Source organism: Talpa europaea (genome assembly GCF_964194135.1).
Source record: "Talpa europaea genome assembly, chromosome: 3".
NCBI classification, from domain to species: domain Eukaryota; kingdom Metazoa; phylum Chordata; class Mammalia; order Eulipotyphla; family Talpidae; genus Talpa; species Talpa europaea.
In genome coordinates this window covers 84385147-84402429 of record NC_140069.1, presented here as the reverse complement: position 1 = coordinate 84402429, position 17283 = coordinate 84385147, and the positions used below count along the sequence as shown (strand labels likewise).

At 37.7% G+C, this 17283-nt stretch overlaps 1 protein-coding gene across 1 annotated transcript; it reads left to right on the top strand.

Annotated features, from left to right (window-relative positions):
- Positions 1–339: 339 nt before the first annotated feature.
- ASNS (asparagine synthetase (glutamine-hydrolyzing)) lies at positions 340–15840 on the top strand (the record flags this gene model as incomplete). The annotated part of the gene is made up of 11 exons (XM_084230044.1): positions 340–588; positions 5499–5736; positions 8717–8902; positions 9159–9260; positions 9649–9776; positions 11145–11271; positions 12393–12499; positions 12985–13085; positions 14711–14792; positions 14881–15036; positions 15540–15840. The coding sequence occupies 11 exons, from the start codon at positions 340–342 to the stop codon at positions 15747–15749; spliced, it is 1686 nt and encodes a 561-aa protein (XP_084086170.1). The 3' UTR covers positions 15750–15840.
- Between the last annotated feature and the right edge of the window lie 1443 nt (positions 15841–17283).

Sequence of the window (17283 nt, the reverse complement as noted above, 5' to 3'; positions counted from 1 at the left end):
TGTCTTAGATTTTTGAGAGTTTTTGAGATTCTGGGGTGAAAGATTGGTGCCAGAATCTCTGGCTTGGTTGGAGCCTGCGTGTCTGTCTGTGTCTTGGAGTAGATCCAGGATGCAAAACTGGCAGGATGTAGGTCATCCATCTTTTCTGAAAATGTATATGTAAATTAAATCATTTTTCACGTACAAAACTGGTGACAAATTGCTGTAGATATACTTTATATTCAATATTTAAAGTATATACAAGTGTTTGGAATCAAATTTAATGTAGATTTGGATTAGATTTTCAATATTTAATTGGTCTGCTTTTCTCTCCATACAGAGTCCTAACATCATTACAACATGTGTGGCATTTGGGCCCTCTTTGGCAGCGATGACTGCCTTTCTGTGCAGTGTCTGAGTGCTATGAAGATTGCACACAGGGGCCCAGATGCATTTCGTTTTGAGAATGTCAATGGATATACCAACTGCTGCTTTGGATTTCACCGGTTGGCTGTGGTTGACCAGCTGTTTGGAATGCAGCCAATTCGAGTCAAGAAATATCCTTATTTGTGGCTCTGTTACAATGGTGAAATCTACAACCACAAGAAGGTAATCAGAATGAAGCCAGAACATAACCTGTATGTGATAAAACCTCAGAGCCGGTTGATTATAAGTTTATATATTTTTGAAAAACACTTTTTACTTTTCAAAGCACATTCCGTGTTTATCATCTCATTTGCTCCAATTATCTAGATAGGAGGACACTAGAGCACAAAGAAGTGAAATGTCTTGATCACACACATACAGACTGATAAAATGGAGTTTATAAGTCAACCCTAAGAATCTTTTTCCCTATTAATTTGAATATTTATTAGAACCTGCTAGGCTCTGTGTTAAGTGCTGGGGATACAATAATGAATTTAAGAGCTAGGTCCTCACTTTTTTTTTTTTTTTAAGATTTATTTATTTATACAAGAACTGGGGTACAGGCCAGAGGCATGGGAGAGTGAGAGAATTCACCAGAGACAGAGCGGGGAGCAGAACAGGCAGATGACCAAAAACATTGCTGAGGGGAGCAGGGGGCGAGAAAGGAGAGGTCTGCCGCACCATGTGGCTATCTCCCTGGCTGGCTGGGAATTGAACCTGTGCTGCAGAGGCTGCGGACAGCTTCACAGCGCTGCGCTGAGCCCACTGCGCCACCGAGGAGGCCCAGGTCCTCACTTTTAATAGAGCTTTTTCTGTCAGGGTCTCAAGGGAAAAAATCTGTATAATAAACATTCAAAAAAAAAATATGGTAATGATGGATATGGGAGCTCTAGTTTCAGAAGGGTGGTCAGAAAAGGCCTCTTGAGGAATTGACACTTGTACTGAAACCTGATGCACAGGGCAGGGTTCAGCTGGCAAGGCTGAAGAGGGAATAGCAGATGTAGAGAAGGAAGAAGCTCTGGAGAAGGAAGAAGCTCTGGAATTGTGTAAGTGAATATAGTCAGATGGGCAAGGTAGGGCTGGGAAGGTAGGTAAGACCAGAGCAAGCAGGACCTGGTAGCCATTGTAAGGGGTTAGAATATCCTTCTAACAGGAGTGAAATTTGAGGATTTTTTTTTTTTTTTAAGATTTATTTATTTATACAAGCGCTGGGGTGCAGGCCAGAGATGCAGGGGTTGAGCAGATTCACCAGAGACTGAGTGGGGAACAGAACAGGCAGATAGATCGAAACATACTGCTGAGGGACGCTGTTGGTGAGACAGGAGAGGTCTACCTCGCCATGTGGGTTGCTCCCTGGCCAGCTGGGGATCGAACTCGTGTTGCAGAGGCTGCAGATTGCTTCATAGTGCGGTGCCTAACCCCTTGCACCACCAGGGAGGCACGAAATTTGAGGATTTAAAGGCAAGGACAGAATTTAATAGTTTGGCAGTGATCATATTTGTAGCTTTTATGTAATGTTGCCCTGAGGCATTTATTACTGTTGCATCCTCAACTTATAATAACAGCCAAGAGCATCATTAAAATTGGAACAGATTTCTAAGCTTGTGAAAGCTTACTCTTAGGATGAGAGTGTGTGAGAGGGTAGAAATTCTAACCTGAGGAAGTCAAATTTGCTAAGAATATTCTAATTCAGAATTATTTGGCTTCTGTTTCATAAGAAATTTTTTTATCTAAAATTTGCCAGTTTCTCTTTGCTGTCATCCTCCCCAACTTTTAATTTTGAAAATTTCAAACACATGGGAAAGGATAGAATTTAGATGGAATAATTATTAATGTTTTAATATGTTTCCTTATTTCTGTTTTTATATGTATGCACACACGTTTTGATTTTTTTTTTGGCTGAATTATTTTAGAGAAATATAATTTTTTTTAAGATTTATTTATTTATTTATACAAGAACCGGGATACAGGCCAGATGTGCAGGAGGGTGAGAGGATTCACCAGAGACAGAGCGGGTAACAGAACAGGCAGACCGATGAAATACACTGCTGAGGGGAGCAGCGGGCACAACAGGAGAGGTCTGCCGCACCATGTGGGACCCTCACCAGCTGGCCAGGATCGAACCTGTGATGCAGAGGCTTCGGACAGTTCCCAGTACTGCGCTCAACCACCTGCACCACCAGGGGAGGCCCTAGAGAAATATAATTTCTCTAAATATGATCCTAAATATCTTTTTTTTTAATTTTATCTGATTTTATTTTTTAAAGTTTTATTTATTTATTTATACAAGCACTGGATACAGACAGAAGCGCGGGAGGGTGAGAGAATTCACCAGAGCCAGAGCGGGGAACAGAACAGGCAGATTGACGAAATACACTGCTGAGGGGAGCAGTGGGCAAGGCAGGAGAGGTCTGTGTGCCATGTGGGACCCTCGCCAGTGGCCAGGGATCGAACTGGCACTGCAGAGGCTGCGGGCAGCTCGCAGCCCAGTGCTCAACTGCTGCGCCACCAGAGGAGACCCTCCTAAATATCTCTTAAGAATAAGATTTCTGCTTAAGACCAACACTATTTTTTAAATCTAGATTACCAGGTTTCTCTTAATATCACCTAATATCCATAATACCATCTAGTATCCAGTTCATATTAAATTTTCACATGTGTCCCAATAATATCATTTTTTTAAAAAAGATTTATTTATTTATACAAGAACTGGGATGCAGACCAGAGGCACAGGAGAGTGAGAGAATTCACCAGAGACAGAGCCAGGAGCAGAACAGACAGACGACCAAAAACACTGCTGAGGGGAGCAGCAGGCGAGACAGGAGAGGTCTGCAGCACCATGTGGCTATCTCCCTGGCCAGCCAGTATCGAACTGGCACTGTAGAGGCTGCGGACAACTTCACAGTGCAGCGTTCAATCTGCTGCACCACCAGGGAGGCCCCCAATAATATATTTATAGCTGATGTTTTTGTATGTTTTGAGTCAGATTTCATTCAAAGTCATACTTGTTTTTAATGTTTCTTGGTATATTTTGTCCCTTTTTTGATATAAGCCTGTCATCCTTGAGAAAGGGTTTATATTCTTGCCAGCCTTGGGTCATTTTTCTCTCTAAACAATAACTTTTACTATTGCTTATTACCTGCTTATAGGAACACTCTCAATAATAGTCTTCTCATTTGAAAAACTTAGTTATCAGCAATTCTTTTCATACATTTTTTAAGAGTCTACTCTGTACCAGGCACCATTTCTCTAGGTGCTTGGAGATGAAATGGTGAACAGGAAAGATAAGAATGGAAGTTCTTGATAATAGTGGTAGAGGAAGGGAACAGTCAAAACTTTCTTGCTAAGCCCCATGTATGTGGGAATGCTGGGTTATATTGTGGAATAGCCTGATATTCACCTTAAATCATAGGAAATACCTTATTTTACTTAAACAATATTGTGGCTTTGTTAATTTTTCTCCACAGTGATGAAAAGTTAGACATTTCAAAAATATTTTGGTTTTTTTGGAAGCGTAGTTGTTCCATCTTCCAATCTAAGCTATGTAGCTTGAACAGATAGAGAAAAATAGAATGTCATTTTACGTGTATATATAGTATTCTGCACTATACCTCTAAAGCACTCTCTTTTTATTTTTTGTGATAAAAATGAAAATTTACTGCTACTACTAATAAAATATAGCCAGAGGTGAGCTGGGACTGGTGGCAGATTAGTCAAAGAGAGGAGGAATCTGAGTGAAGGCTGGAGCAAAGTAGAGGCCCCTTCCCTGCAGGGTAATGTCAGGGGCTTGAAACCAACAAGTCAAATGGCAATAGGATTTCTGGATGGTGACAGGATATGAGAGGTTTTATCCTTGACATTTATCTAAGTGTGGTTTCAGGAAAGTAGGAAGTAGTACATGTGAATCATTAACCATAGATTACCTGCAAGGTTATGGCCAAAGAGCAACAGTGAAGAGGCAATAGTGGTAGAGAGTAGTTTTGGAAAACTGTTACTTGTTAATATCATTGAATGCTTTAAGGACATTTATCCTGCCAGTACTTCAGCCCAGAAGGGGCATAAAATAGTTTCCAAACCCCACCTATTAAGAGACAGGATTTTATTATCTCTCAGAGTCTGCAGAGGTGACCAGGAGGTGGCTCTGTAATCACTACAGGAAACCAAAGCCCATTTGTGGAAAGTTCTGTGAATGCATATAGACAAAAAGTTCACAAATTCTAGAGTGAGTGAGATTGTGAAGCACATTTTATAGGCCATACATACACAGATTTAGATTTACTTTTTGAAGTTTTAAAAACATGTTTTAAATGTTTAAACTTACCCATGATTTGCATCTAATTTTGTTTATGTGAACCATGTCTCTCTTCATTGTCAACCAAAATCTGCGTACGAATACAAAGAAAGAAGAAACCAAGGACTTGTCCCCCTGTGTTTGCCTTGGTGATGTACCACCAGAATCTGGGTGTAGCTTAATCAAACTCTCACTCTGCATGAGGTGGGAGTGATAGCCTCTTTGCTGTCCTTTGGTGCCTTTGGACTAACCAATCTCTCCTATTGTTTTGTCTGTTGGTGAGATAGTAGCTCTTATGTCACTGCAGTGGTGGAGGACTCGATGTTGTAGTCCTCCTTGGGAACCAGAAGCTTTTTTTTGACAAGGTTTCTATCATTGTGATGGAGTCATTTATCATGTGTGTATATATATATATATATATATATACACACACACCTATTTGCTTAAGTTACATATACGTGTATATATATATACATACATATCTATTAAATATACGCCAATATATATACATTATAGTGTGTATATACTATACATTTTCATTCTTCCACACATTACTCTTCTGATAAGTAGCCTCTGCATTCTATATTGTCAGAATGCCACTGAAGTTATCGAAGGTTTAGCTTTTTATGTTGTAAAGAATTTATAGGATTGTGGGTTCCAATAAGCTATAATTTGATAATTCCATGATTGTTCCAAATCACTGAAATGGAGGAAATGAAACATTGAAGCACTTTTGCAATTGAAACATTTTAGTGATTGCACAAGGATTCTAACTTTTTTGTTTTGCTATTCTTTCCTTAAGCTGCAACAGCATTTTGAATTTGAACACCAGACCAAAGTGGATGGTGAGATAATCCTACATCTTTATGACAAAGGAGGAATTGAACAAACAATTTGCATGTTGGATGGGGTGTTTGCATTTATTTTACTGGATACTGCCAATAAGAAAGTGTTTCTGGGCAGAGATACCTATGGAGTCAGACCTTTGTTTAAAGCCATGACAGAAGATGGATTTTTGGGTGTGTGCTCAGAAGCTAAAGGTAATGATAGAATTTTTCTATAGGTTTTCTGTATGGCCTTAAAACTACTGATTTTTTTCACTAATTTTGCCATTCTCAGAAAGTAACTAATTAGAGTTATACAGAATCTAATCTTTCAGACTGTTTTCTTTAACTTTTCAGTGTTCCTCTAAGTTTCCTAGTGGTAAAATCATTTCTTTTTTACCACAGAGTAGTATTTTACTATATGCAGGTGTCCCACTTGACTCATTTTTGGATTATCCATTTTTGATTGGGTTATTTGTCTCTGTTTATACACTTGTAATAATTCCTTACATATTCTAGATAGAAATTCATTATGTTCAGTAACATTGCAGGCTATGAGATCAATATACAAAAATTAATTGTATTTAATTGACACTCTTGCAGTGAACACTATATGTCTATAATAAATAATCTAAAAATGAAGACAACAACTCCCTTTATAATAGTATCAGAGAATAAAATACTTAGAAATAAGCTTACCAAAAGAAGTGTAAAACTTGTACTTTGAAAACTATAAAGCACCATTGAAAGAAATGAAAGATCTAAGGAGATGGAAGATCATCCCATGATCATGAAGTGAAAACTTAACATCATTAAGATGGTACTACTCCCCAGATTGATCTTCAGATTCTGCATGATCCCTATCAGAATCCCAAATGATTTCTCTGTAGAAATTGACAAAATGACTCTAAAATTCATACGGAAGTGTAAGGGATCCAGAATAGCGAGGCAAGATCACAAAACAATCTTAAAAATGAAGAGCAAAGGACTCATTTTCTGATTTCAACGCACTTTATCCAAAACAAGGGAAATCAGGACATTGTTACTAGCACAAGAATGGGCACATAAATAAATACAAAGAATGGGCAGGCTATATAAAAACTCATATATCTAAGTCAACTTATTTTCAGCAGGACCCTGAGATAATTCAGTGGGGAAAAGAATAATCCTTTTAACAACTGGTGCTGAGATAACTGGATATACAACATTCATGCAAAAAAAAAAAAAAGAACTTGGAGTTTTACCTCCACACCATATACTAAAATCAAAAAGTAAAAACTAAAATTATAAAAATCTTAGAAGATAACATAGAGAAAAAGCTTCATGACCTTGGATTTCAAAAATATTTCTTATATATGACAACAAAAGCACAAGCAAGAAAAGAAAAACAGATAGATAGGGCTTCATTAAAGTTAAACATTTTTATGCCAAAAAGGATACCATCAACAAAGTGAAAAGACATCCACAGAATAGCAATTTTTGGACAGAAAACTAGAACTTTATCTTTTATCGCTCACCTAGACAGCAGTAATATCCTAAAATCTGGTCTTCCTGCTTGCCTCTTTGCGTGATTCTGTAAAATCTTTTTTCAATTAGTTCTCATATTTAAAATTGGCTGAAACAGCATAATGAGACCAAGAAAAGCAAAATTGGTATGCATACCACAGTCATGAGACCGATACCTGATAGATACCACACCAGTAATAGATAACTGAATCGGTCTATTTTCAGGCATTTGTAGTATGATCAAATGGCAAAGAACAAGTGTATGTTGAATACTATTAAGGAAACTTGGCAAAGGGAAAACAAGGGAGAAGCAAACTCCTTATTTCTGTCTGTCTCCTTGGGCCTGATGGTAACTTCACATCCAATTTACCCTCCGAAATTTGACTTATTTTTTGCATCCTTCTTAACTCCCCCTTTTTAGACTTTTACCTACAAAGCTGCAACAGTTTTTCCTTTCCCAGTGCTTTCAGAATAACTTATCAAAAACTCACCTGGTCATGCTACTTCCTGCTTAAACCTTAAATTATTCCTTGTCCACTGTTATGTGTGAGACCCACTAGCTAGTGACAGGGTCTGAGTCTCATCCATCTCTGAATTAGCACAAATAGACAAATTAAGCTTATATATCACAACAAATATTCTGTATAGTCAGGCTGTTTCTATTTAAAATAAGATACTGATTTTGTAGCAGAGATCATGGTGATATCAGATTGGTTACTCCTGTGAGAATTTATTTATTTATCTATTTATTTATTTATTTATTTTTAGAGGAAGAAAAAGTTTAAGGAGAAAAGGAACAAAAATAAAGTGTCCAGTGAGAATTTATTGAGGTAGTTTAGATGATAATCTTTAATTTATATACAGTACATAACAACTAGTTAAGGAATACACATTCAATTTCTTAGTATCTGATTTTAAAGTACCCATTAGTGAATCATTTTGCCTGCCAAAGGACTGGGGACCATCACTGTTCACTTACAATATATCAGTGATGACAAAGAAGTGATTGCCAGGATATCATAAAATTAATAGTTTCAGGTTCATCTCTCTTCTTAATAAATGTACCTTTCCTTTTTGTGTATGCTTGATTTATTATAGAAAATAGATTTTCTTAATTAGAAATTAAAAGTAGGGCCTCCCCGGTGGCACAGCGGTTTGAACACAGTGCTGTGAAGCTGTCTGCAGACTCTGCAGTGCCGGTTCGATTCCCGACCGGCCAGGAAGAATCCCACATGGCGCTGCAGATCTCTCCTGTCTTGCCCGCTGCTCCCCTCGCAGTGCTGTTGGTCCGTCTGCCTGTTCTGATCCTGGCTCTGTCTCCGGTGAATCCTCTCACCTTCCCGCGACTCTGGCTTGTACCCCAGCTCTTGTATAAATAAAATTAATCTTTTTTTTTTTTTTTCAAAAAAGAAACTCAAAGTAATTTCCAGAAGAAATTGGAAATTGCTTTGAATTACCAGAAATCAGTGTAATTTTGCTTTATATCCCTGTCCACTATCATCTCTCTAGTAAATAGTAAATAAAGTTTGGGGGTATTAAACTTTTTTCCTGTTTTGCTTACATAATAAACATTTGCTTGCATTTAAAAAGGAATATAGAAGATATTAACTAACTGAAAGTTATTCTGATGTGTTATCCTAATGTGAACAAACATAGCATGTGGTAAATACTTACCTTTTTGAATTTGTAGGTCTTGTTAACGTGAAGCACTCAATGACTCCTTTTTTAAAAGTGGAGCCTTTTCTGCCTGGACACTATGAAGTTTTGGATTTAAAACCAAATGGCAAAGTTGCATCAGTGGAAATGGTTAAATATCATCATTGTCGAGATGAGCCTCTGCACGCCCACTATGACAGTGTGGAGAAACTATTCCCAGGTAATAAAGCAAAGCCCCCACCCACCTCCTCCTTATCTCTCTCTCCCAAAGGGAAATTATATTCTTATATCATAGGGATGATTTCAGTTTGAAGACCTATTTCCTATTTAATTTAGAAGTGACTTATTGGGATTTGGCAAATTCTGTTGTTGAGCCAAAGCCATCATGATAGATGTAGATGATTGCGTACCTCATTTCAATAAATATTTCAGTCAAATCTCTCCGGAACTTTTCCCTTTACTTTATGTGTTTATAGGTTTTGAGCTAGAAACTGTGAAGAGCAACATCCGGATCCTTTTTGACAATGCTGTTAAGAAACGTTTGATGACAGATAGAAGGATTGGCTGCCTTTTATCAGGTGAAGTCAGTTTAATAAAAAGTGTGTATTTAGGTTAAATGATTCCCATTATAGAATGAAAGAAGTATTTGGTCAGCTGCATTTAATGTAGTAACATACCTCCTCAGACTTACACTATTAATGTTATATATAAAAGTTATATTATTGATGTAAGTGAACTAGTAAACATTCGTTAGAATTCTGTGTAATGATTTTTAGCCAAATACTGTTGCCATTATCACAGGTTATATGTTAGATTTTTGTCTTTTTAAAATTGATTTTTCACTTTATGAAACTTGGAGATTTTAGGTATGAAACTCTTTTCGCGGTCATTTATAGAAACATAAATCACATCTAACCCTCTCTTATGCAAGGCATGTAACCAGTGCACTTCCTGACTTGTTCACAGGGGGCTTGGATTCCAGTCTGGTTGCTGCCACATTGTTGAAGCAGCTAAAAGAAGCTCAAGTGCAGTATCCTCTCCAGACATTTGCGATTGGCATGGAAGATAGTCCTGATTTACTAGCTGCTAGGAAGGTAAGATGATATTCTGCCCCGTATATATATCAATAGTTAAGAAAGACTTATTAGGGTCTCCCTGGTGGTGCAGGGGTTAAGATTCAGTGCTGTTAAGCTGTCTCCAGCCACTATAGCACTAGTTCAATCCCCTGCAATTTTGCTAACCCACATGGTGCAACAGACCTCTCCTGTCTCACCTACTGCTCCCCTCAGCAGTATATTTCAGTAGACCTGCCTATTCTGCTCCCCACTCTGTCCTAGGTGAATCCGCTTACCCATCATATCTCTGACCTACACACCTGTTCTTGTATGCATAAATACATAAAAATACATCTTTCAAAAAAATAAAAACTTATTAGTAAAATGAAAATTGAGTCAACAGTTGATCAATCTCTGCTTGGGCTGCAGTACTGATTCAGGTAACTGCTTTAAATCAAATATATTAAACAACATGAAATACCTGTTGAAATACCAACTGTGTCATACACTATATTCCGGGTACTTTATCTACTACAACCCATGCAGTCTTCACAAGCTCATGTTAAAAATTTGGTCCTTTTGAAAGTAAGGGCATGCTGTAGTGGTTAAGACTACAGACTGTAGAGCCTGACTGCTGGTTTCAAATCCTAGCTCCCCCATACAACTCTTCATTCATCTAATGGAAGGGATTGTGCATAGGATAGAACCTAGCATGTAGTAAGTACTTAGTGAATGTTCGCTGTTGTTATAAACAACATTTTTCATTTGCTATAAAGCGCTATGTTTAAAACTATGGGCAGAGGGGACCTTGTTCACATTCAGATTCAGTTTCAGGAGATGTTATTCCTACTTTGGAAGAACTTACACAGAATGGATGAGAAAGAGGTAGTGAAGAGCTAGCTAGTGCTTGCAGAGAAAGCGAGTTGATCAATGCTGACCCCTAATAAGCTGAAGGGGATAGAGTGAGGGGAAGAAGCATTTTATTTTGGGACAACATCTTGAATGTAAAACAGGCATTTTAGGAGAGTCAAAAAGGAGGCCAAAGTTAGGCTGGGATCATGTTGGACTAGAGAGAGATGAGGTGGGTTTGGCAGAACAGTTGTGTGTGTGTGTTGGTGATATAAGGACAGGCTGATTGGAAGCTTCTTGACTGTTAGGTTGAAGTCTTGGAGTGAGAAATGCTGCTGGGAGATCTACCTCTTGGTTGAATGGAGGACAGAGTCCAGGAGGCAAAGAAACCCGACTGGGTGGGACTTGTATGTGGTGGTTGGAGAATCATTTTCCCTTATTTTGCCTTGTTTGTTTTCCCACTGTTAATTCATAATTCCTTGGGAACTACTGTCATATTACAATTTAAGAAGTAGTACTTTAAATAACAAGGATATGGATATTTCTTTATATAATCAGGTGGCCAATCATATAGGAAGTGAACACCACGAAGTCCTCTTTAACTCTGAGGAAGGCATTCAGGCCCTGGATGAAGTCATATTTGCTTTGGAAACTTATGATATCACAACAGTTCGTGCTTCAGTAGGTAAGCTATTTTAAGATAGAAAAGCTTTTTTTTTTTTTAATACAGGCATAGCTTGGAGATATTGTGGTTTGTTTTGAAACTGCTGCAATAAAGCAATGTTGCAATAAAGTGAGTCACAAGTTTTTTGGTATCTCATAGCATATAAAAGTTTATTTTAGCGTATAAAAGTTAATGCTGATACTTGCTATAGACTGTTAAGTATGTGGTAGCGTTTTGTTAAAAAAAAAATGTACATACTATAATTCAAAATTACTTTACTGCTGAAAGAGGCCAGCCATCATCGGACTCTTCAGTAAGTTAAAATTTTGTTGGTAGAGGGACCAACACCAATCACAGTGATTCAGTATTCTTAAACTTCTCTAATGAGAGAATTTGACTGGGCTCCATTGCAAAGTTGAGAGCATGCCTTCTCAAACTCTCAACTTTGCTAACCAAGGGAGTGAAATTGTTTCTTGAAGGGCAAAAATCTTAGGTATTGTAATGGTTATGACCCTCCAAAGGCCACAGAACAGAAACATATCTGGTATTAATGTTTTATTAGGGTTTGGGCAATTAGGAAAAAGTGCAACAAAGTTTGTCTAGGGAATTAAAAATGAAAAAAAAGTTAAGAGCAAAATTACATTCCTGGTTTAATGGGAATTTTAAGCAGGGAACCAACATATATAGTATAATATGTATAGTACTCTTAACTACATGTGAAATTTGATGAATGGGGTGTGGAAAAAAAAAAACAAGCAAACTAAAACTAAACCACAAAACCCCAACTCATTATTTTTGCGTAGTAAAACTGATATAAAAGATAGGAATTTTTGTTTTAGATAATCAAGTCATTGTTCAGCTTAGTAAATTTTAAATGGACATTCTTGGTCTAAAAGCATTAAAAATATGAATTCTATTTATAAACTTGTAGAATGATTCCAGGCTATTTCCTTGCAACAGTGCACTTTGGGATTAAGTACATACACATGGTTTATATGTATATGGCTAATATTTGGGGAACTTTATTAATATACAGTCTAACCTAATAACAAAACTTGCAATCATTTCCAAAAGCCAAGTAGAAGGCATTTTTGGTAGAGGGTTATGCTGACATTAATAACAATTTCTGTCTCTTTTTAAAGGTATGTACTTAATTTCCAAGTACATTCGGAAGAACACAGATAGTGTGGTGATCTTCTCTGGAGAAGGTTCAGACGAACTTACCCAGGGTTACATATATTTTCACAAGGTAAGCTTTCTGAAATGGAGGGATAATGGTGCTAGATAAAGGGACGTATGAATTATGTAACTATTTGACTATTTTTCTATCCTCTGTCTTTATTATAGCAATAAGTTTTGAATATCTTGTGAGGTATGTGAGGAAATCTGATAGTGTCTGCTTTGTATTTCTTTGGGGGAGAAAGAAGTCTTAAGAGTGTCAGATTACTTCTATTCTTTAAGACTTGTTAAGCATGAGAATCACATTTCTGCTATTTCTTAATCCCCTGTAGGATTATGGTTATTGCACAGCATGTCCATTTTATTGTTGTAACACTAACAGTTTGGGTGTGTTATACAACAAATGTTGTATAAAGCATTTGATCTCTTCTCTAAACTCTGCTTTTTATGTCTAAAGTAGGAATATCTGTAAGAGTAAAAAATAAAAACTATTCACTGTGCCAAAAGCAGAGTTGTTGGTGTGTTTATAACTTTAGCTATTTTTTTGTAAAACAGGCTCCCTCTCCTGAAAAAGCTGAGGAGGAGAGTGAGAGGCTTCTGAAAGAACTCTATTTGTTTGATGTTCTCCGTGCAGATAGAACTACTGCTGCCCACGGGTAACTCAGTATTTTAAGAAGCCATTGTTAAAAAACCCCAGAAACAAAAAGCTCAATAACAGATTTTTTTTTCTTTTTTCATGTGGCTGTGTGTGTTAAAGGCTTTCTTCTTGTATTATTTTTTATTGAGTTGGCTTGTAACACTATATGATTTAGAGGTAGGTTCACACCTCTTCAGATGTACTTTACCACACCGTCCCCACCACCAAAGGTGGCACCCATAATTGGACTCCCTGCTCCCTTTGCTCCTCGCCCTGCCTCCCCCTCTGGTAGTCTCAACTCTACAGGCAATTATCTAGAGTTTGTTTGTGGTTTAGTTTGTTTCTTGTTTTGTTTCTTTATATTCCACATAGGAATAAAATCACCTGGTATTTGTCTTTCTTCTGACTTATTTCACTTAGCATAATCCCTTCTCATTCCATCCATGTTGTTATAAATGGCAACAGTTCATCTTTACATAGCTGAGTAGTATTCCACTGTGCATATATACCACATCTTCCTGATCCACTCATCTGTCCTTGGACACTTAAGTTGTTTCCATAACTTGGCTATTGTAAATAGTGCTGCAATGGACATAGGAGCTCACATGTCCCTTTATATTAGTGTTTTTGTGTTCTTTTCCTGGTAGGTACCCAGAAGTGGAAGTGCTGGGATCCTATGATGGATCTATTTTTAGTATTTTGAGACCTCCACACTGTTTTCCACAGGGACTGGACTAATCCCAGCAATGTACAAAGCTTGTCTCTTACCTTAGCCCCACAGAAATTAGGTAAATTCACCGTGCTGTGGTGGTAACGGTGAAAGGATTTCTATAATTTGTTTTAGATGAAGTTTCCATCTTTAAAGCATAACAGCATTCTGCTCTTATCTTCCCAACTGAGAGGGAAGACAGTTCTTTTTGAATTTTGTTAAGAGAAATAAAGATTATACACCCTGCCGTGAGGACCCTGCATCATAGTGGATGTTTTGGTGATGCTGAGTGGGGTTAGGGCACTGAAGATAAGATACAAGATGTAGGATTTTATTATAAAACCAGGTTTCTATGGAATCATTTCTAACTGGCTAAAGTTTTCACTTTTTAGCTCATAACTATTGCACTTTTTTTAGTTAACTTGGGATATTGAAGATTCTTATGAGAAGAACTAACCACATTAAATGTTTAAAGTTGTTTCTAGCAAATCACACTTAGATTAGTTTAATCACACTTACATACTGGTTTATATTAACTACTGTATGTAAATCATTAATTATCATTATAGTTGTTAATAGGATAAGATGGTCTCACCTAGAAAAAAACTTAGAAAAGTCTAGATAAGGTATCTTTTTTGATGATCAGGTCACTCTTGATTCTTAACTTTGCTTTTTGAGATGTACCTTTAATTGTTCATGGAACTTTATTCTGTGTTTTTTTTTTAATTTCTTCTATGAGATAATACATGTTAGTTTTAATGAAGGGTCTATATTCATCTATTAATGTAAGGCAATCAATTAGAAGGACTGTAAAAATGATTTTATAATCTTATATTAACATCTGGTTGAATTGTTAAGAGATTTTAAATCAGAATCTAAATTGATAGTCATTAAGTATTCATCTTGAGTTAGATTTTCTTCTTTTCTCCTTTAAGCCTTGAATTGAGAGTCCCATTCCTGGATCATCGATTTTCTTCTTATTACTTGTCTCTGCCACCAGATATGCGAATTCCCAAGGTAGGTGAATCAATTTGAGATAAAAACTATCCATTGGTGTCAGTTATTTTTAGAACATTTACTGATGTTACTTTTGTTTTCAATTCAGAATGGGATAGAAAAACATCTCTTGAGAGAGACATTTGAGGACTCTAATCTGATACCTAAAGAGATTCTCTGGCGACCAAAAGAAGCCTTCAGTGATGGAATAACCTCAGTTAAGAATTCCTGGTTTAGGATTTTACAGGAATTTATTGACCATCAGGTAAAATCATTAAACATCATTAAAAACATTTTCTGGAATGGGACAATTTAGATGCAGAGTTATAACTGCCATTCATTTTGTAGTTTAAATGTTTTATGTCTTATAGTCAAGGTATCCTATAAGTAGTACTTCCTTTATGAGAACTATGTAGCATCTAGAACTGAAAGAGAGAGAGGGGAGACTTATAGAGCATCATAGACTTATCAGTCATCCCTGACCAGTCATCAGTTCACACATTTTGGGCACCTGCTGGGTGTCAGACATTGTTAGGCACAATTATATAAAACATTCAGAGCCACTAAGTGTTAGAAAAATGTTTGTGAGTGTCCCTTCAGAGTCACTGCAGCTACATATTTTATCATTTTCTAAGTGATTGATGATGAAAGGGTTTCTTGTACAGTCATGCTTTTCATACTTTTTTTTTTTTTTTTGGTTTGCGGAATCTGATTAAATACAAGTATTTCCTTGTTTTGAACAACCATTTTGCTCTTACACTCTTACAGGTTGATGATGCAATGATGGCAACGGCAGCCCAAAAATTTCCCTTCAATACCCCTAAAACTAAAGAAGGCTTTTACTACCGTCAAATCTTTGAACGTCACTACCCAGGCCGGGCTGATTGGTTGACACATTACTGGATGCCCAGGTGGATCAGTGCTACAGACCCTTCTGCCCGCACTCTGACCCATTACAAGTCAGATGCCAAAGCTTAGGGTGAACGAACAAATGTTTCTTCTTGTTGTGAAGGGTCAGGGTTTGGGGGGAAGATAAAGCAGCAATGAGCTTCATCCACCCAGGCTTGCTAGGGCATGAAAAAAATAAAAGTCTTAATCTGAAATATTTCTATAGTCCTTTATATTAATATAGTTCCTTTATCAGAAATAAGTGGAGGGCCTCCCTGGTGGTGCAAGGGGTTACATCTTAGCACTATGAAGCTATCGGCAGCCACTGCAGCATGAGTTCAATCCCAGGCCAAGGAGCTAGCCACATGGCACAGGAGACCTCTCCTGTCTCACCTGCTGTTCCCCTCAGCAGTATGTTTCGAGGGATCCACCTGTTTTGCTCCCCATTCTGTCTCTGGTGAATCCTCTCACCCCGTACTCTGGCCTGCACCCCAGTTCTTGTATGCATAAATAAATAAATCTTCAAAAAAGGTAAGTGGAAATTGAGCAGCTTTTATTGTATAAATGTTAGGTAGTCAGTGGGCTACAAAAAGGGAAAATGGTCTGATATTGCAGAATTCTCAAGTGCCCTCCTGGCAGGGCTGTTTCAGAAGACACACAAGTCCTCCTTCTAGTCCTTGACCATCCTAGCATGCTCCTCTCACAGTTTCCCTCCCTTAATTTTATCTGCATTCCTAACAGCTGGCTAGGCAGTCTGGAGAGGTGAGTCTAAGTATTCATTTTATAAGATGGTAATTCATTTTTCCTTTTTTAAAACTTTTTTAAAAGCTTTATTTATGCATAGAGGAACTGGGGTATAGGCCAGAGGTGCAGAGGGTGGAGGGGTGGGGGATGGAGTGAGAGGATTCACCAGAGACAGAGCAGACTGACTGACATATGCTGCTGAGGGGAGCATCAGGGAGACAGGAGGGTCTGCTGTGCCATGTGGGTCACCTCCCTGGCCAGGGATCCAGCTTGTGCTCCAGTGGCTGCCGATAGCTTCATAGTGCTAAGATGTAACCCCTTGCACCACCAGGGAGGCCCATTTCCTTTTTATTTTGAGCCAATGACTTTTCTGGAGACTATTGTTCTAGATCAAGGGTCATCAAATTTTTTCTGTCAAGGAACAGATAGCAAATACTTTAAGCTCTATGAACTATTCGACTCCGCTCTTGTAGTGTAAACCCTGTGAACAAGTGGGCTTGGCTTCCAACTTTATTTACAAAAGTAGGCAGGTGGGAGGGGAGGGGCTGGATTTGGCTGTAGGCTGTAGTTGCTCAACACTGCTCTCTTAGAGGAAAAACACAGGCACATACTTCTGGTGAAAGAAGAAAGCATTCTGAAAAGTTAGGAAAAGGGAGACTATAACAAGGAAATATTCAATGAACAGGTACAAGATTGTCATTTGAATGCTCATTGGTTGTTTAGTAGCAACACTTTGATATATTCTTTACCCTTGAACAAAAGGGGTTGGAACTGTACTTATACACAGATGGACACCACACCTGAGGAATTAGCACATGATTTAATGGAGATGAATGCTTGTGAACCAGTGTCTAATGATGAAGAAGAAGACATAGGAGAA